The sequence below is a fragment of the Eubalaena glacialis genome, chromosome 1, assembly GCF_028564815.1.
Source record: "Eubalaena glacialis isolate mEubGla1 chromosome 1, mEubGla1.1.hap2.+ XY, whole genome shotgun sequence".
In the NCBI taxonomy this organism is placed as follows: Eukaryota; Metazoa; Chordata; class Mammalia; order Artiodactyla; family Balaenidae; genus Eubalaena; species Eubalaena glacialis.
The window spans coordinates 152,885,061-152,901,605 of record NC_083716.1 but is presented as its reverse complement, the minus strand read 5'-3'; the positions used below and the strand labels follow the sequence as shown (position 1 = coordinate 152,901,605).

At 35.0% G+C, this 16,545-nt stretch overlaps 1 protein-coding gene across 1 annotated transcript in view; it reads right to left on the bottom strand.

Moving 5' to 3' along the window:
• Positions 1–16,545, bottom strand: part of KYNU (kynureninase) — a 95,751-nt gene that overhangs the window by 20,049 nt on the left and 59,157 nt on the right. The window contains 2 exon segments of the mRNA XM_061199760.1: positions 12,528–12,601; positions 13,386–13,484. Coding sequence (XP_061055743.1) covers positions 12,528–12,601; positions 13,386–13,484 — 173 coding nt within the window.

Sequence of the window (16,545 nt, the reverse complement as noted above, 5' to 3'; positions counted from 1 at the left end):
TATGATTTTGGATGCTAAGAGTTATGAAATGAAATATCAAAATGCTCCGTGATCTCCTTAGCAAGCCTTTAACGGCAGAATCTCCAGTATGAATCCCTAAATATTTCATGCACTGAATTAATTTAACTTATTCTGCAAACCCCTTACCTCTCCTCACCCCATACCTCACCAAAACTAAACAAAACAACTTATCCTGGTTTTCTTAGCTTATGTTAAAAGTGCAATTATTCATTGGAGCAAAATCCCACATATAAAGAAAAAGATCACAATCTTTTCTAAGGCAGTACATTTGCATTAAAAACTGCTTTCATGATGTCCTTTAATTTGGCAATTTATCACCACACATTTAATAATTTAAGTCTGTGCTTAGGAATATAAACCTGACTGGGAGTAAGTTTCTTTTTTTTTTTTTTCCTTTTCCTTTTCCTCTTCTTTTCCCTCTTCCTTTTTCCTTTCTTCTTCCCTCCCCCCCCCCACCCCTCTTCTCTTATTTTTCTTTCTCTCTCTCTCTCTCTCTCTCTCTCTCTCTCTCTCTCTCTCTCTCTCTCGGGCACAACTTAGAACTAAATACAATTGTCTTACTGCTTTCATGGTTTCAGAAAATGTGTTGAATCAACAAAACTGTTATAGCATTACAAAAAAAATGGAACATTTGGGGTACAGCATAATTGTTTATTTTTAAACAAAATCTGTAATAGCAATTGTGAATAAGTTTGTCTGTCATCTCATATCCTAATGTCCTCTATAACCGAACCTCAAGTGAAAGTATATTACGTAAAATCCTCATCAAATAATCAGGTTTCACAGAATCAAAAGTTCCACAAAGGTTGTTTTATTGAGGATGTAATGAGAAATTTATTCATTCAAATAGCTTTTATATAGTCTTAATTTTCATAATAAAAAATTTGGTAGCTGAACTTAGGAACTGTGAACATGCTACTCTTTCATGCTTGAGAAAATGAAAAAGATGAGAAAGTTACAGTAAAGTTTGTTATAAATTTGTCTGAACTTACTGGGCATTACTGTATCCACCTATTGCAAAAAAAACAGAGGGGAAGAGGGTCATCAAACTCATTAATATAACCAATGATGCACAGATTTCCATTAAATTGGTTTTAATTTCTGAGTTATCCCTATCAGCAGTTTACCTTATTCCAAAGCTTCATGTTTATTACCGAAGAATCAGAGAGTTTAAAAACTGGAAGGGAATCTTAAAGATGCCCAGGCCTAACTATTTATTTTTCCCATAATCAAACCAATACCTGGAGAGGTGATGAGGCTTGAATTTGCAGTCTTGTTCCATATGAGCAGTCAACGGCACCCCTTTGTTTTTAAGATAAAAATCAAAACTCCTTAACTTGAAACACAAGGACCTCAGTGATCCTGCCTGGAACACCCCACCACTGCCTGTTCCCTTTCAGTCTGACTAAGAGTTAGGAGGATTTCTCCAGTCAGTTCAAATATCACCTCCTCTGCAAAGGTTTCTCCAACGTCTCTCTTTCTTTTCCCTGTCACACTGAATGATAAATCCCAAGAAAACAGGCTTATTCTTGTCTGTATCCCCAGTGTTTGCATACTGCTTTGCCTGTAGTAGATGCTCAAGAAATATTTTTTTAGTTGATAGTTGAAATAACTGTATGACATTTGAGTAATTTAGCATCATTTGGACAGACATCAGTCTGATTCTCCCCTCATTCTTGTCCTTTTAGCCAAACTTTTCTCTATGTCCTCTAATTTCCTAATAACTTTTAACTCTGTCCTGCTTTCTTTATCCCACTTGCCATTACTGTATTTTAGATAGTGAGTGGCTCACTTCTGTGTGATTGCAAACATCCCTTAACTGATGTCCACATTTCTGTTTTTGACCTCCTTCAGAGTGCTGCCACCTATCTTTTATAATAGATCTAGAAGCCTACAACTTCTCATCACCTCCTTTGCTGCTCCCCTGCTTTGAATTGTTGTCACCTCTTATCTGCGTTCCTTAATGGTTCCCCAGCAGGTCTCCCAAAGTCTACCCTTACCCTCCTACAACCTATTCCCAAGAAAGCCACCAGAATGATCATTTTAAATTTGCTATGTCATGTCACTTTTCAGCAAAATGGGCAGTGTATCCCAGGTCTTTATATTGCCTTATAAGGGCCTGCATTTTCTGGACCACTTTGTCTCACTAATCTCCAGTTTATTCATTCTGTTCCAGCCATGCTGACTTTCTCAACACACTCTTGTCTTTGAGCTTTTGATAAAATACTCCCACTGCCTGGAACCCTCTTCACCAAATAATTATTTGGCCCAGTCTCTACCTCATTCACCTCTTCATCCACATCATATTTTCCCAATGGTGAGCTTTCCTGAATGCCTTTTTAATACTGTGCAATGCCAAGGATTCCACAGAGTATTCTTTTTCTTTTTTTCTTTCGGCTGCGTTGGGTCTTCATTTCCATGCGTGGGCTTTCTCTAGTTGCATTGAGCGGGGGCTACTCTTTGTTGCGGTGCGTGGGCTTCTCATCGCGGTGGCCTCTCCTGTTGTGGAGCACGGGCTCTAGGCATGCGGACTTCAGTAGTTGTGGCACGTGGGCTCAGTAGTTGTGGCTTGCGGGCTCTAGAGCGCAGGCTCAGTAGTTGTGGCTCATGGACTTAGTTGCTGTGCAGCATGTGGGATCTTCCCGGACCAGGGCTTGAACCTGTGTCCCCTGCATTGGCAGGCAGATTCTTAACCACTGCACCACCAAGGAAGCCCCGCAGAGTATTCTTATACCTCCTTTTAATGTCCTGTTTTTCCAATTGTCTATAGGACTTATTAACTTCAAACATATCATACAATTCGCTCTTTATTATGTGTATAATCTGTCTGTCCTTACTGGAATGTAAGCTCTATAAGGGGAGGAATCTTTGCTTTATTTGTCCATATATCCCAGACACTTAAAAAAAAAAAAAAAAAATGCCTGGAATATAGTAGATGCTCAATAAATATTTCTTTAATGAATGTAAATGTGGTACAAGGACATTATGCAGCTGTGCCTTAAAAGATTATAAGTCAAAATTCTTCCACAATGTTCAGTGACAATATTAACTTCTTTTCATGAACAATTATATACTTTTTTCCTCTTTCTTTTTGGTTACTCCAAGCTCTATTCATCTATAATCAGCCAAGGTGTTTCTTCAAGCCTCTACTGACAGTCTTTTCTAAGCAAGCAATCCAATAGGATGACCAAATGCAAACAAGGGTGAGTTTGAGCATACTAAAACACTGCCTTCAGGGAAGTAAGATCAGTTGGGTAGGATATGGGCATGGTTGCGTGGGTACATAAGTATCCCAGTAAGTTTTTAGGCCATCTCTCACAATGAGGCATTAATATTGCTAAACTACCATGCAGAGTGAGAAGAAAGGCTTGGGAAAGAGGAACACAATTGCTAAAGTTCAAGTTGATATTGAAATTCAAAAATAACAGTAGTTCAGGCACATATAGGAAAGGTGGAGCTACAGCATAGGAATAAGGATCAGAGAAAACAGATATAAACTATAACAAAAGGCAAAAAAACAAAAACAAAAGCTCAGCTAAAAATGAGAGAAGGAGCAAGGAAAACCTAAATCCAGGCAGTTGGTGAACAGCATATTTGAAGGAAAAGTAAACTTATGGCTAAGTGATAGAAGCAGATTCAAAGGTGCTAGTGACAATAAAAATCTTGACAAAACAGGATGTTTCAGCCCGTGAATTGTGCATTCATCCCTTGATGTCAGCAACTAGTCCCTAAGCATGACTATTATAAGGCTCAATATGGCCATGACGTTAGACAGGTAAAATATTACCAGCTCACTCTTAGTAAAGAAGATCTTTATCAGTTCCTATTTTCTAAAAAAATTCATCTATTCACAATTGCTCTGCTCTGTTCTAAGTCAGCTGATTTAACACTGCTTTGGAAAGGAGTTGTGGATGTATGGGGGTTCAGTTCCTTTTCCTCCACTCATTTGCCCAATCATAATGTAAATATCGTTAAGATAGAGTGCTTTACTTGGTTCTGTTACATATTCAGTTACATCTTCAAATCTTACTCAAAAGGAGGCTTGTTAAAATATGTTCGGTGAGCTAACTATGATAAGCATAGTTATAAGAAAGTACTTCCTGTTATTGTAAGTTTTGGTTAATGAAAATTGTTTCCTGAAGATTCAGAATAATATGCTGTCCTTACAAGAGCTAAATCAATATTTTCTTGGTGTGAAAGCTTCATTAAGAAAAAATTTCTGCATATGATTTATTGAAATGTATTATTACTATAAAATATTGGTTTATAATCTGTGGTAATATTGATGCTAAAAGCACAAAACACATCAAGAAGATGTCTGAATTTACGACTTTAGAAAGAACTATTTGAAATGTTGATTAAAATACTCATGAAGGACTTTTGAAGTTGTATATAGCTGGTTTTCATGGACATATTTGGTCTTTGTAGAAGCATATGGAAATGCATATTTAATTTGACAGTATTTTGCAAATCATACCCACTTCAGAATACCTTGCAAAGTAGAAATGCTTCCATATGCTAGAAGATGGTTTGTCTGTTATGCTGAGAGTAAAGAAAGAGCTATATATCCAACAACAAAATTTTAAAAATACTTTCTTGGGCATTGTGGATTATGAAAGTAAAGGAAAATCAAAAGGACAATGTCCTTGTACTTAAACATTTAGAATTAATTTAGTCAATTTTTCAAACAATCACATTGGACATACTAAGATGAATTCTCACAAGGATCACAGGCCCCCTTAAAAAAAAAAAAAAGAATCAAATGGGCATTTTCTGCCTAGGTTTCCATGCCTGTGCCAAATCTTCTGAGACTCTGACCACATCTGATTGGAGCAAGGATTTATAGGAGAACGAAGGCAAGCTATCTCTACAAGACCTTACCATGATGGAGACAAACCTCAATTCTAGAGAAAAGGATAACTCCCACTCAATCAAACCCTCTCCTCTGGGGTGGAGTTAAAAACAAGTGACCAAAGAGAAAATGGATTATAGGAATTCAGACCTCCGTTCTGAGTAATGCATTCCAAGTATTCCTGTGGCCTGTGAAGTTGGCACAGCTCAGTCTTGGAAGCACCAGGACCCAGTGGGTCTGTGTGTGATGAGCAGTTTCCCAGGCTTCCCCACACAACATGTATCATTGCACCGTGGTTATTTTGACAGTCATAAAGAGTCAGATGGATACATGTGTTTTCTCAACAAGAACAAATAAAAGTTTAGCAATAGCTCTTCATAGTTTATATTAAAAACCCTTGCAGATTCTGAAGGTTACTTTAGGGACAAAACTTGAAGTAATTAAAACAAGAGCTGAAGCTCTTTGACAAGTTTTACTTTTTGTGTTTAAAAGGTTCACTGACCTCATATATCTCCAGGGACACTAGTCTGCAATTTTCAAAGAGAAAATAAATTTTGAGTTTTCAAAGGACTTCAGTTTTCTCAAATTAATCTTTATGTCATCATTATCTGAGAATAGTGATTTGCAAGCAACAATGGCTTTAATGTATCTTTTTATACTGATGATTACTATTTTGGTTTTCTTTTAAGAGCCAGGATTCCTTTATCTCTTAAATTGAGAAAATCAGATTATTTACTGAAATTATTGTTTACTGTGATCATGCCTCAGTGCATAAACGTTATTTTTATGACCCAGCTTAAATTCAGACGCGAAAATTATCTAGATGATTTTGCACAGTAAAAAAGTGTCAAGCCAAGAAGATGAGGGATCCTTTTAGAGTTATTGATCTAAAATGGTTTCTGAATGAAGACAGGTATAGGTTATATGCCATGAATCCATAAATGAGTTTTTTTCAATCAAATTGTCTTCTTTTGGATCCCTTACAATGAGGCTTTGGGGACTAGGATTTACAATAGGTATAACCCACTCGTGAGCATGGCTCTGGAACTAAGAGTATGAAGCATACTTGATTTTACCACTGTTTATAATTTCTAAGATATTGTAGAATAGAGATAAAGAGCAATTTTATGATAATCGGCAGACTTTTAAATGTTAAGTCAATAACTCAGATTCCGTAAAAATTCTAGTAAAGAGTATAAAAAGAAAAAGATCACTTGACATATCCCTTAAAGAAATGTCATTTAAGTAATTCTTTCTTCATTATACTTCCTTAAATTTATGAAACTAATCAAGTGAAATCTCCCTCATAGGCAACAATTTCAGCTTTCAAAGTAACAGAGAGAAAATTTACTCACTTAGTTAACATAGCATTCCATTTTGCAGAGGAATTGTATCTGTAAGTTTCACCACCAACTTCTTCAAGCTTTTCCAAAGCAGCTCTGGGTTAAAGTTATCTATTCCTTCACTGTTCCTATGGCAACATCTGAAAATTCACCCAGCAATTATTAAGAAATTGCCTTGTGGCACATATTCTATCCCTGTGTTACTTGTCATTTAAATTGTTTATTCAGCTATTGAAATGGCATCTCTCCAAATAGATTGTATGATTTAAAAATCATATGTAATATCCTATATTTATTTCTATCTATTAAAGTTTCTTGTACAAAAATGTATGTTGGTTATATTTGCTCGTGCCTCATCTATTGACTCAGGAACTTTCTCTTTACTTGGTAAAGCAGTGAGCACCTTAGAAAGGACACTCGTTTTGGAGTAGGATAAAATGGAAGGTTCATCATGTTTAATTCCTAAGATTGGAAAGATGTATGGATATATTGGAAGTCCTCATTATTTGATTACAAATGGAATACTGGGAAAAGGCTGTTTAAAATACATCTATTTTATAACAGTAAACCATACTTTTTGTAGTAAATAATGGAGGAAAACATAAAAGATTTGATTGAGATGCTCTTGAAAAATAAAATTTTAAATTGTAAAACAAATTTAATTTATAATTTGACAAAACTTACATTAAAATTATAATATGCTAATTATTAAAAAGAATAATAAATTGTGGGGTTTTTGTGTGTATTTTAACAAATGTGATAGCAAACTACAATCTTTTTTGTATTATATTTAACTTTTTTTTTTTATAAATTTATTTATTTTTGGCTGTGTTGGGTCTTCGTTTCTGTGCGAGGGCTTTCTCCAGTTGCGGCGAGCGGGGGCCACTCTTCATCGCGGTGCGCGGGCCTCTCACTGTCGCGGCCTCTCCCGTTGCGGAGCACAGGCTCCAGACGCGCAGGCTCAGTAGTTGTGGCTCACGGGCTTAGTTGCTCCGCGGCATGTGGGATCTTCCCAGACCAGGGCTCGAACCCATGTCCCCTGCATTAGCAGGCAGATTCTCAACCACTGCGCCACCAGGGAAGCCCTATATTTAACTTTTTTAGCATGAGCATAAAGATGATCATTTCCACAAAATTTTTGAAGCATTCATCATTTCCTTTTAATCCCTGATATTCTAGTCATTTGCTTTTGAAGTACCGTGTCTAATTTCGTCTACTTCATCTGTTAATGGTTCTGACTCTGACATATTCTCATTGTCCATGATTTTGTGATTCAGCAGTTCTTCAGTATCACTTGCATCATGAAATCCTGAATCTCTTGAAAAATTTTACTTTACAATTCATTTGTATTAAGTTTTTATTGTGTTATGCTTATAACATTCTATAATCAGCAAGAGTCCAAACTTTTTTATAATAACATAGAGATAAATGCTAATACTAATTGGGAAAGGGTGTTTAGAAAAGGCTAATTTTATAAGTGGGTAGTTCATTAGTGAAAATTTCCTACTATGACAGTTTTTGCTTTACTACATTATCATATATCTTTGGGGACTGGAATAATGCTTTGGTAATCAGGAACTCTTGCAATTTGCAATCAGATGAAAGTAAGGCTAGAAAGTAAGCAAGTGGTAAAGCTGGAAATGCAAATTGGTGTCTTCTACAAATGTCTGTTGTTGACATAATGACTGTGGATGAGAAACTCCTGGGCGAGAGGACCAAGGGTTGAGGCATTGAGAGAATCAGTGAAAAAGTGAAAGAGAAAACCTTATAAAATATAGAAGAGTAATCACATACATCGGAGCAGAAGCAAGAGAAAGTGGTACACTGGAAGATTAGGGCTGTGGGAGGTACACATTAAGGACAAAGGGGATGGCCAAGTACATTTAATATGGCTGTCTGATAGGGCAGGAAGTTGTGGCTGAGAAGTCATCCATGTTAATTCATACTGAACATCTAACTCCAGAAACATGCTAAATAGGTAGAACAGATGCCCTGGGAGGTCTAGGTCAAAGATCAACTAGGGATTCTGTGAAAACTCTCCCTGAGAAATCTATTGATACTGGCCTGTTCCATTTGGAAGCATTTGGAGTCTTGTGAATTCACACACCTACACTTACTTGTTCTCTCAGCGTTTAACAACAAGACCTTATGCAGGTAGTAGACAAGGATGTGATAAGTAGTAAGTCAGAAAGAATCACAGAAACCAAAACAAGGCTTAAATTATAGATGAGTTTTGGGCTATGGTATTCTCCAGTATTGCCTGGAGAAGTATGTAGAATCAAATATATCAAGTCAGCACTCCCCAGAACAAATGTGCATTAGATGATCTCTCCATATAACATTAATTGTACAGTTGGGTCAAGCAAGCATGGTACATGCTTATAATTTTTTGTCTTTTTTTCTAAATTTTCTTGATGCTTATTATTATCCTTTCTTAGACTTCCCTATATTGTTTTATAGGAAACAAGGTTGTTTTCCTATATTGTTCCTCTTTTTTTAAGTTCCCTAATAATAATAATAACCTACATTTCTGAGTTCTAAAATATGCCTTAACCATGCACTGATGTCAGCCAGCCTCTTCTATTGGTTCTTTTTAACCTGCAAATGACTTATTATAATAAAGGAGATGAGTCAAGTTCTCAATAAAGCCTTAAAAATGTTATCTCTACTTAAAGTCTTCAATCAAATACCTCTAGCTGTTTATGGAAATGTGTTGGCATGATTTGAAATTCCAGCATTTAAAAAAAATTATCAGTAGGCCCCATTCTTGGCCACTCAGAAAACTTAAAAAAAAAAAAAATTGTAGGGGAAACTAACATTTCAAGAGATTTACTATATGAGACCATTTGGAGGTTTTTTATACCAGCATGGAAAGTGAGGAACAGCAGTTTTCTTGTATGTGTTATTTCATTGGACAGGGTGAAAAAGTAAGCCATAGAAGGAATCTTAATAGCTCACATAATCCACTCCTGTTTTCATGCTAGAGTCTCTCTAAAAAAAAAGAAGAGGTGGGTGGTGGTGTCTTGAATTGCAGTCTATGGGCTCTCAACAGAAGAATCTTTTTACGGTCCTCAGATATGTTTGAATTCCCTAAAACCAAAAGGTTAACTATTGATCTAAAGTCTATCAGAAAGGTCAACACTTATAAAGTTAAAAAGAAAAATTCAAGATATTGAAGTACTTTTTTTAAAGTGATACATTTCTGATTGTCAAATTCTTACAATTAAAATATTTCCCTTCATATTTCAGAGCAATAATTAACTGTGTAGACTAAATTGAAGTCAGCCCTGAAGGAAAAAGACACAAGATGACATTTACTCACAACCATTTCTAATTTTGTATAATTCTTAGCTACAGACAAGGTTTAGAATATGACACTGGAATGAGAAAAAGTGATGATAAACTAGGAAAAGGTCAAATTCTAGTTGAGAATAATAGCTTGAGTTATAATGCTTAATGCAGTGGACTGCCTCTGGCCTCTACTCATTCTTTTTATTGGCAAAGGTTCTTGGAAAAAGTCTTAGGTCACCATCAGTTTTGAACAATGGCCAAAATGCCTATTTAAACAAAAGGAAGTGAAATTTCTTGGTACAGATGTAATTTACCAGTCGCTAATGGGAACATCATATAAAAGATACTTTGAAATTATATAATGAATATTACACTTTTAGAATTCAGGATTACATGCTCCGGGATCCACTCACTACAGCAGGTAGGCCAACCACTCCCATAATGCCCTTCTTCTCAGCCTTGATAAACATTTATGCATTATGTTTAACCATGCACCTAGAATGCCCCTCACTAACTTCCACCTTCGCCCTGTCCTACCTCTTTACTGAAGGCTTTGACTACACAGTCATTGCACTATAAATATGGGGTCAAATGATATAAAATAAAAAATGATTTAAATATATATACTTAAAAAATACTTGATAAAGGACGAATGGACCAGGAAAAGTTATATGTACTCTTTATTTGAAATAATGTGTTTAGCCACTAGATGTCACCCTTTTTTAAGCGACAAAGTTTACTTGACAAAGTTTACAACATCAACAGCAGTTACATTCCACTATAGGGTAGAAGTTGGTACCATTGGAATTAGTCCCTCTGATATCACATAAAAAGAAGACTTAACAACAAACAAACGAAGAAACAGCAACAAACAGACTTTCCTGTAAGAAGGGCTACATGAGTCAGACTGAATTGAGTCGTCCGTCTCCAAAGCCAGATAGTTAAAATGCAACAATAGTTAATAACGTATAATTTGCAAAACAGTTAATAGCATGGCTCTCATACAAATATCAAATGAACACATATAAAGATCTCAATCAACTCATTAATTAGCAAGGGAGCCAATTAAGATGGTGAGGCCAGTACGAGAGAGAATTCAAGGAATAGAGACTTACAGGGTCAGTCTGAGCTTGGCAATAGGTACAAAACTGTTTAATGTCCGAAAGGTCACAAGCTGTAACCTTTAAGGCTATGTTTCCTGCTTGAGAGAAATGATCTCTACTAGGCAAAACTCTACAAGTTAACATGCAACTTCACATTGAGGCAACAAAATACTTAGCCTACATGTATGGATCACCTATCATGCTTCAGTGGCTATGCTAAGTGCTTTACATGCATCATCCCATTTTAATCTCACAGTAATTGCCTATGAGGTAGATGCTGATCTTATCTTTATATAGAGGCTAGAATACTATGAAGTCAAGGACATTCTTCAGGTTATGGACCGGCAAGTGAGTGATCAAGCTGGAATGTAAATCTGGTCTGTCTACATGGTCTTTCTCCTGGGAGCATAGACTTAACAATTGCTTACTGGGTCTAGAGGATGTTGGGATTCTACAAGATGAGGCACATGCGAACATACTACAACCCCTCCACCCTCTCCTGTTCCTCATCCATGAAGGGCAAATAACGGTGAAAGAAATCTGAAGTGCAATAGAGATGCTGTAAAATCAGTTAAACTGCTAACACTTGCGTTCTCTAGAATTGTGTAGATTACTTACTACACCCTCCCTTCCCTTTGCTGATTCCTCTATTGCAATTTAAATAAGTGGAGAGTTGGAAATGCTCAAGGTAGTGAGTCTTCACACAAAGACAAGCAATACCTCATATACTGTCTATATGGAAAACACGCTAGGTAAAATGTTATCAATGTGGTTTGCTAAAAATGAAAAAGAGAGCTTTTAAAACATGTATGGTATTCCTATAATATAATATACGCTTTATATTCTTTTCAGAGAATTTGGGACAAGGGGAGAAATCTAATGTACTGACAATATACTCAAGGAAGATGTCTGCGTAACAAAATACTTGCCTAAAACATGCTCTATTTAATTTTAAAACTTTAAAATCTTGCGGAAATTTTAGACATAATTAAATGAGCTATAGAAAATCATCTTAAATTTGTAGGATTTATATGCACAGAATCTCAAAAATGTGAGGTGCTCCAAGCTTTATTACTAATTCAGTTTCAATTCTTATAACGATTATACCACTCAGCCAGTGACTGAGAAGATTCAGAGAACTAATCAAATGTTATTATATTACCTATTAGGAGTCTAGACAGTCTCCTCATCACATACACTCTGATACAACTTTGAAAGGATTTTTTTACAGAATATTATTTCTTTATCTCCATACCAGGTAAAAAAAATAGAAACACTTAAGAGTTCCCCAGTCAAATAAAAATGTGTAAATTTGTTGGTGTATCACATTTGCATTTATACTTGCTCTAAAAAAATGGAGTGCTATATAAAAATTGAAAAGTATTTCTTTTTATGTAGTCAGTCTGTTGTTCAGTGTTCAGCTTCTTCAGTTTTCATGGATTATAAAATTTTTTAGGACAGAAGATACTCCTTACAAGACCATCTTATAAGTTTCCAGCTTTAAAGGTAGATGTAGTTTTAATAATCACATACCACTTTTAAGCTCTGTTAGGCACAGCTCTAGTTGCCTTTGATTTATTCATCAATGTGAGAAACCTGAAATTTTCTAAAGTCTAATTTTTGAAAAAAAGTTAAGTAGTCTCTTCACATTAAACCATCTGCTCTGCATGATTACAGGGACTCATTTTTAGCCTTGAAGCTTCCCTTTTGTGATTAAATTTCTTGTTCAACCAAGTGAACTCTTTGGAAACCATTTATTTCCGATAAAGCATATCATTGTTCATAGAGTAGTAAAATAATTATAGTCAGTCCAGATTCTTATTGGATAGCATCTTAAAGAGCTCATGTAAATTTAGCATATTATTAATGCAAATTCATTTATTCATCACCAAAGAAGAATCTAAAGATAGTACTCACGCAGGTTTAATTGTATAGGCATGCTTTTCATGGACAAAGGCACCAGCAAGACCTCCTGCTCCTGTATTTAAATACTGGATTGAGAATAAAATAAACTGTATGGGTTTACCTAACTATGTATGACAAAAGTAAACAATGTAATAATTTGACTTTTTTGTTATGAAACCAACTTTTGACAAGATCAGAATGTGTGACTATTTGAACTTTTATAATAAAACAGAATTTGGAGTTACCTTGTTTAAAGAAAAAAAATGAAACATAGCATTATTAATCGAGAATAAATAGCTATTACTTTTTTAGCCAAATTTTGTCCCAACTAGTAGATAACAGTTCCAGTGACATTTATCTCATTTCAGAGCTCATTCATTTCAGTTATTTTGTCACAAGATATTTAAATAATAAAAGATTATATTTTTAAAACACCTAAATTAAAATAAAATTGGTTTTACTTCCATGCTCCCTGTCAATTAACTTGTCTTCAAATGTCAATACAAAGTTGATTCCATAAGAATTATCTTTACTTATGTAGAAATTTCACAACATATCAACAAAAAACTCAGATCAATTTGAATTAAGTTCTAAGTGTGGAGCTTTTTTTCCAGAACCTCCTGACTTTTACAGAGCAGCCAGGGAATTGAAGGAATAGTATTCTATAGAGGATGGAAATACCAAAATTTAATAACCTATACTATTCTATCATGTGACTCTACAGTTAACTAAAGTCAGAAAATACAGTAATGAAAGAAATGGAGGTAAGTAATTCAAATACTTAAAATTGGCCACTGATCCAGTGTTACATTTAGATTAATGTCAATGTGGAATAAAAGAATAAAAATATATTAACTAGTTTGTTGATACCTTGTAGGAGCACCAGCAGGCAAAATCAACTCCCCACTCATGTAAGTGGAGTTCAACATTTCCAACTGCATGTGCCAGATCAAAGCCAACCAAACAACCCTGGGGAAGAACATAATAAATTTTGAATTCGCTTAATGATTTGAAATAGTAAAGACAGTATATTTAAGAAAATCTTTGACACACTGCTGTACCATAAATATAGTTCATCCTTTGGTACAGTGACTCACGAAGTGTGAGTCACAAAATCCGGGGCATTCCCAAGACCCTTTCAGGTCAAAACAATTTTCATACCATGAAGAAGACATTCTTTGCCTTCTTCACTGTGTTGACATTTGCACTGATAATGCAAAAGCAATGATGGGTGAAATTGCTGGCATCTCAGCACAAATCAAGGTAGTGGAAGCTTGTACTGTCATTGTGTGTCAAAGCCATTCAGTTACAGCATGAAAAAGTTAATTTCACTTATATATCTCCTTGATAAAAGTATAAAACTAATACATTTATATTAAATCTCAATATCTTAATTTTCCTATTTTTAAGTTTAATGTGGGAATTATGCATAAGACATTTGACCATATCCTGAAGTAGGATGGTTGTCTCAAAGTAATGCACTTATGCAGTTATTTGAGTTGCAAGCTGAATTAGCCACTTTAGCTTACTGGAAAACCGTTTTTGCATGAAAGAGCAACTTATATACAAACAATAGTAAGTCATACTTAGGTATTTGACAGACATATTTTGGAAAATTGAGTCTGTCAATTTAAGGAAAATAACTCACAGGATTTGTTGCCAAGGAAAAAAAGTAGTTACCAAGATAAAGCAGAATTTTGGAAAACTTGTATCCACTTTTATGAATATGACCATTTCCCAGTATTTAAAGATATTTCTGATGAGTTTAGAAGTAATATATAATCCTAAAAAGAACATATACTGAAATATGTAAATATCAATATTTGTAAAATATGCATAACAATGAACCAATATTTTCCAAATGACCAACGCTTATTGTTATATATCATGCATGGATAAAAGATCTATTCAAAATGAAAAATCAGCCAATGGATTTTAATGTAGCAAAGCATAGAAAGATCAGTGATTTGGTTTCACATTTCATACCACAACTCCCAAGAAGTTCTCACTTGTCAAATTCTGGTGTAGTATCAAAGAATATTCACAATTAACTGAAAAAGCTATTAAACTACTTTTGCTTTTTCTAAATATATATCTGTACAAGGTCCAATTTTATTCCTATGCTTCACAAAGGAAAAAAAAAAATCAAGAGATTGAATGCAGAAGATATATAAAACCAGTTGCCTTCTATGAAGCCAAACAGTAAAGATCTCTCTATCTATATAAAATACCTGCCAAATGTAAAACATTCCTTTCATTGTTTCTTTTAGAAACTACAGTTTTGCTTCCCTAACAATATATTATTTATGTCAATATGTAATGGGTTTGCCACTTTTGTCCTAAAATAAATAAGTAAATGTATTTTAAAATTCTGTTTTAATTACAAATACAGTAAATATAGATAGACATATATATAAACAATATTAAAACCTCTTTGAGGTGATCAGTGATTTTTAAGAATGTAAAAGGTTTGCATTACTAAAAAGTTTGAGAACTGCTGCTTTAGTATATCCTGTTAACCTGAAGGAGTTAATAAAATTTTCAGTTTATCACTTAATCCCACATCATGTCATTTAATTTGATCAAGTATATTCATGCTGTAGTAAATTGCCTTAGTGGTTCCGATTCTACGTCCCTTCCTGTATCCATGTCCTTTGCCACGTAACTTTTTAGTTCCTTCACTGCGAACAGGGTGCAGTTCTCCGCCACTGGGATCAGTCAGGTGACTTGTTTTGAGCAAAGGGACATCAGCACATACAATACAAAGAGAGTCTCCTAATCACTTGAGTGATGAGGCTTGCTCTCTCTTGCCCTCTACCACCTGTATGAGAAGGACTTGCTTCAGCCAACCTACTGGCCCAGATGGAAGATGAAAAAATTGTGGATCAGAGTCATCCTCCCCTGGGCTCAGCCTGGATTCTACTCTCCCACATTCTCTTAGTTGGCCAGAGATGCATGAGTGACCTCAGCTGAGATTAGCAGGATCCCTGCAACCAAGTCCTGTCTAGATCAGTTGACACAAAGGTGACCCATAAAAATGATGCTGTTTTTGACTCTATACTGTGTTCTTCCTGTACATTGACTTGAGACCCTAACAGTCTCTTACTATCTGACTCTGTTCTGTCTCAGTTAATGACATGAATTTTTTAAAATGCTGATCGTTAAATGGGGGTGATAGTTCACTTTGCAAACATGTCTTACCTCTGAGTTCTTCTGTTGTTAGCTTACTAAGAGCAAACATAATAATCACATTCTTAAAACTTGTAGACTTCCTGCAACTTCGAAGAAACACATCTATCGATTGAAGTTTTTGAAGTAAATAATTGCAGAGGGACCAATTTTAGATTGTTCTAACACCTCTTAAGAATAAATAACCCCAAACTGCTATTACAGGTACTTTCCCCAGAACAGAGGGATGCAAACCATGACCTGTTCTTAATGCATAAAGTTGTATTTGAGCACAACAATCTCATTTGTTTAGATATTGTCTATGGCTGCTTTTGCAAGCACAAATGAATCACTGCAACAGAGACCATATGAACGAAAAAGTCTGAAACATTTGCTGTTTTGCCCATTACAGAAAAGATTTGCTGACACCTGCCCTATAGCATTGGTTTCCATAGAGAAAACTCAATATATTGGAGAGTCAGTTAATTAGAAATTTACTCACTGTAATGTGGCCAGAGCTAGAACATCATAAAAGAAAAAGTTCTTACAGGTATTTTGTTTCTAAAACACAAAAAATGAGCAATACATGTCATAAAAATATGACAGATGCTTCATGCTAACACAAATTTTTGGAGCAATAGGAAAGAAATACAGTTAATCTCCATCAAGATTTAGAGGTCATCAAAACTTAGGTTTGCAGACTAGGTTCAATAGATATATATACAGACACATACATATATGCAATTAGTTTGTATTTTAAGATACACTTTTAATATTGAAATTAAATTTGGGGGAAAAAAAGTTCTGAATTTAAAATTCTCTTTTTTCTCACCAGCACCTCCAATTAAAGTGTTTTTTTATG